General features: G+C 39.0%; 1 protein-coding gene across 1 annotated transcript in view; it reads left to right on the forward strand.

Moving 5' to 3' along the window:
* Positions 1-2,668: 2,668 nt before the first annotated feature.
* hhex (hematopoietically expressed homeobox) overlaps positions 2,669-4,314 on the forward strand; it is a 7,577-nt gene continuing 5,931 nt past the window's right edge. The window contains exon 1 of the mRNA XM_060939083.1: positions 2,669-3,143. Within this exon, the coding sequence (XP_060795066.1) occupies positions 2,762-3,143 (382 nt within the window). The 5' untranslated portion in view covers positions 2,669-2,761. The remainder of the gene's footprint in view (positions 3,144-4,314) is intronic.

The following is a 4,314-nucleotide window of genomic DNA, read 5'->3' on the forward strand; positions in this document are numbered from 1 at the left end:
GGCTCGCATTGAGCTTTGATTACACCGTATCGACATCATTATATATTGTCACAACATTTATTTATTTTGCACTCATTTTTCACCAAGCTCTTCTATTGATCATGGGAGGGTTGAACCACTCCATAAAGTCTTCTGCAGCATCCCAAAGACTTTCAGTCAAGTGTGAAAATGATTCCTCGTGCTCCCAGAACCACTCTTTCACAATCAGAGCCCTAATTTTATGCCGGTGCCAACAGGGAAGAAAAAAAACCCACCACTGATGTGATAGTAACCTGGTCATTCAGTACATTCACGGTGTCAGCTGACTTCATTTTATTGCCCCATAACATTGTTGAGTCTCGACCTGACCAACTGAATCAACCCCAGATCATAACCCTGCCTCCAGAGTCTTGTACAGTGGACACTATGTATAATGCATGATGGGTTCATCGCTTCCTGAGCTTCCCTTCTTCCCCTGACATCACTCAGGAATCGGGTCAGTCTGGACTCATCCAATCACATGACCTTTTTCCAATCGCTCCAGAGTCCAGTCTTTATGTTCCCTATCAAACTGAAGCCTTTTCTCCTGATTAGTCTCACTAACAAGTGGTTTTCTTATGGACACACAGTGGTTTAGTCCCAATCCTGTGAGTTCTCATCACATTGTGAGTGTGGAAATTATCTTACTCTCACTATTAAACATAGCTGTGAGTCCTACTTTCAATTTTTTACAATTCAACTTCAACAAATGTTTCAGTGATCTCTGATCATAGTCAGTCAAGATTTTTTTCTGACCACATTTCTTCCACGAAGTTGACAGTTCATCTCTATCCTTCCAGGATTTAATAATGCATTGGACAGTTCCAGTCATTTCAGCTCACATCTCCTTAGTTGTTTTCTTTGCTTGAAACCGTAACATCTTCTCCATGACCACGGGATACGTCTTATGACATGGCTGTTTAGGAAATGAGAAGCTACTCACTGCATCAGTTCAGGTTAAAAGAACTGCTGCCAGCTGAAAACACATTAATCACTGCAGTAATAATCCAATCAAAGGCTCTTTAATACTTGCTTATTTAAATCCAAATGGTGACTTTTTTTTGGTAGGCAGTGGTGTAATAATAATAATAATAATAATAATAAAAGAAGTATTCATATTATTGTTGTTTTTCATTTATTTATCTTGTTTTTTTGCTTATTGCAGACTGGCAAAGAAAATCACTCAGTGATCATCTTGACATTTGAAGAGTGATAAGGTACATGAAAAATGATCAGATCAAGAATATTAGTAATATTTTTCTAAGTGGTTGAATAAAAGTTGAGAATTTTCATTCATAGAAGATATGTCGATCTTTACTTAGTCAATAGAGAGTCATTAGTAAGTCTTTCAGCCACTTCAGTGCTCAGTTCGAAGCTTCTATTATTTGGATTGTATTAATAAAAAAAGGGGTCTTCTTAAAGAAAAAATATGGGACTAATGTAATGTAGATAGTTATATAGAAGAATTCAGGGAATAACTGCAGTGTATCAGAGACAGAACCTTTCAAGAGAGCTAAGAACCTGTAACTGTAAACGAAGAACCATTTGAAGAACCATCAAGGAACCCTTTTTTAAGATTTGAATGTGATGCTGATGATTCCTCTTCTTTTTCTTATTCCTGGAACATAAAGGAAATCATCATCATCATCATCATCATCATCATCATCATCACCATGTTTTGTTGTCATTGTACCATTACTGCTGCTGAAACAGCCATAGAAAATAATAATAATAATAATAATAATAATAATAATAATAATAATAATCTCATCTCATCATCTCTAGCCGCTTTATCCTGTTCTACAGGGTCGCAGGCGAGCTGGAGCCTATCCCAGCTGTCTACGGGTGAAAGGCGGGGTACACCCTGGACAAGTCGCCAAGTCATCACAGGGCTGACACATAGACACAGACAACCATTCACACTCACATTCACACCTACGGTCAATTTAGAGTCACCAGTTACCCTAACCTGCATGTCTTTGGACTGTGGGGGAAACCGGAGCACCCGGAGGAAACCCACAGGGAGAACATGCAAACTCCGCACAGAAAGGCCCTCGCCGGCTGCTGGGCTCAAACCCAAAACCTTCTTGCTGTGAGGCAACAGTGCTAACCACTACACCACTGTGCTGCCCATAATAACAATAATAGTTATTATTATTATTATTATTATTATTATTATTATTATTATTCTTGGAAAATCCAATAAAGATCATCATCATCATCATCATCATGTTTTTGTTGTCAATGTACCATTAATGCTGTTGAAACAGCCATAGTAAATAATAATAATAATAATAATAATAATAATTATTATTATTATTATTATTATTATTGTTGTTGTTGTTCCTGGAACATCCAGTGAAGGAAGATAAGGGCTTAATCTGGAATTAACGCATGATTTTGATGATTGTGTGCTCATCCCAGATGCAGGTGTACTAATCCCTTGCTCTCTTCCTGTCCATTTCTGGACTAATCATAAGATGATGTAAATGTACCTGTAGAAAATCGACCCTGGAGCCCTTTATCTCCTCCCTCAGGCTGCTTCAGCTCTCTAACCCGGTGTGGGCTAAATGGGAGTCACTCCTGTGGGCGGTGGATCGAGAGTGACGCGTTACACCTACACCGCTTATAAAGGAAAAGAAAACAAACATAACAGTCAGTAACTTTCTGATCAGCGGATACACACACACACACGCACGAAAGAGAGAGAGAGAGAGAGAGAGATACACACACGCACCGAGTCATGCAGTACCAGCCTACGGCCAGGCCCGTGCCCATGTACGCGCCGACCCCGGTTCAGCCCGCGCACCCGACTCCGTTTTACATTGAAGATATTCTGGGCAGAAATGATGGCACATCGGGCACGTGCTCTCCGCTCGCCCCCGCACCAGCACCCGCACCGGCTTTACCTTCACCGAACTCATCATTCAGCAGCTGGGTGCCGCCTTACCGGAGCACAGTGTACGAGCCGACCCCGATCCACCCGCACCAGAACCCGCACCCGCACCACCACCACGTCGCGCTCGCCGCAGCCGCCGCAGCCGCCTACGGAAACCCGCTGTACCCTTTACACCGCGCGCTGCTCGGAGATTACTCTCACGCGCTCATCAGACACGACCCGCTCAGTAAGTCAACAACAACAACAACAATTTTGTTTTGTTCATTTCACCACAGCGGTTATGTTGTACTACAACATCTGGCTTGTTTACAGATGTGTCATTCTTCAAAATTAAAATGCACAGAAGAACCACTCTATCATCAGGAATGATCCTTTAAGGATCTTAGAATGGGTGATTATTATTATTATTATTATTATTATTATTATTATTATTATTGAGCTGTGTGATCATTCCTCATTATAAATCTAAACTAACGCGGAATTAATAATGGCACAATGCAGGATTATTTCAGGAACATTTTGGATCAACGTCTCGAACACATTTTTAGGAATGGACAGGTTTATTATTATTATTATTATTATTATTATTATTATTATTATTATTATTATTATTATTATAAAAAAATACTATTGGGGTTGTTGTTGTTTGTTTTTTTCCTGTTTTGCTTTTGTTGAATTTCAGCTCTAAGTGTCAAATCCATTATTAAAATCAGGTGAAGCTCCAGAGTGTTGAAATTATTATACACTCGTGAAACCAAACCAAACTAATCTTATAGTTTTATAGCAAGAGTGTTTAAAAAAAATATATCACACGATTATTATACAGGCTAGATATGATTACCGATGTAAGCATTATAATAATAATAATAATAATAATAATAATAATAATAATAATAATAATAATGCTATGACTTCCTGCTCATTGTGATCTTTACTAACAACTCGTGGTTAATACACCTCCACCAAACTGACCAAAGAGGAAGCTATTGTGTCTTATTTCAAAACTACCGGAAATGCATTGCGCTGTCATAATCTATTGCTCTCAAACAACAATTGAAAGCTGTTTTATTGGTATTTAAATCATAATGAGAAGAAGAAGCACAAGGGGAAAACAATGTTGAAATTGTTGTGTCATATTGTTGACTCAAAAATGGACCAAAATCAAGACAGCCTACATGGGATAAGCTTTTGGATATAGTTTATATGCACTAAGATATTTTCAGACTGAATAAAAGCTGTGATCATAAACATCACACTCAGTATTTTGACACTCTGTGCGTCACAGTCTACTCAGCCTGCAGTATGTGGTTTAGGACGCAGCCTTGGGTGAAACCATTGTGATTCGGACTGAGGTTTTAAGTGCCTTTTCCGGTGTATGGCGGAAATCTTGAGGCTCT

The sequence above is a fragment of the Neoarius graeffei genome, chromosome 14 (assembly GCF_027579695.1).
Source record: "Neoarius graeffei isolate fNeoGra1 chromosome 14, fNeoGra1.pri, whole genome shotgun sequence".
Taxonomy (NCBI): domain Eukaryota; kingdom Metazoa; phylum Chordata; class Actinopteri; order Siluriformes; family Ariidae; genus Neoarius; species Neoarius graeffei.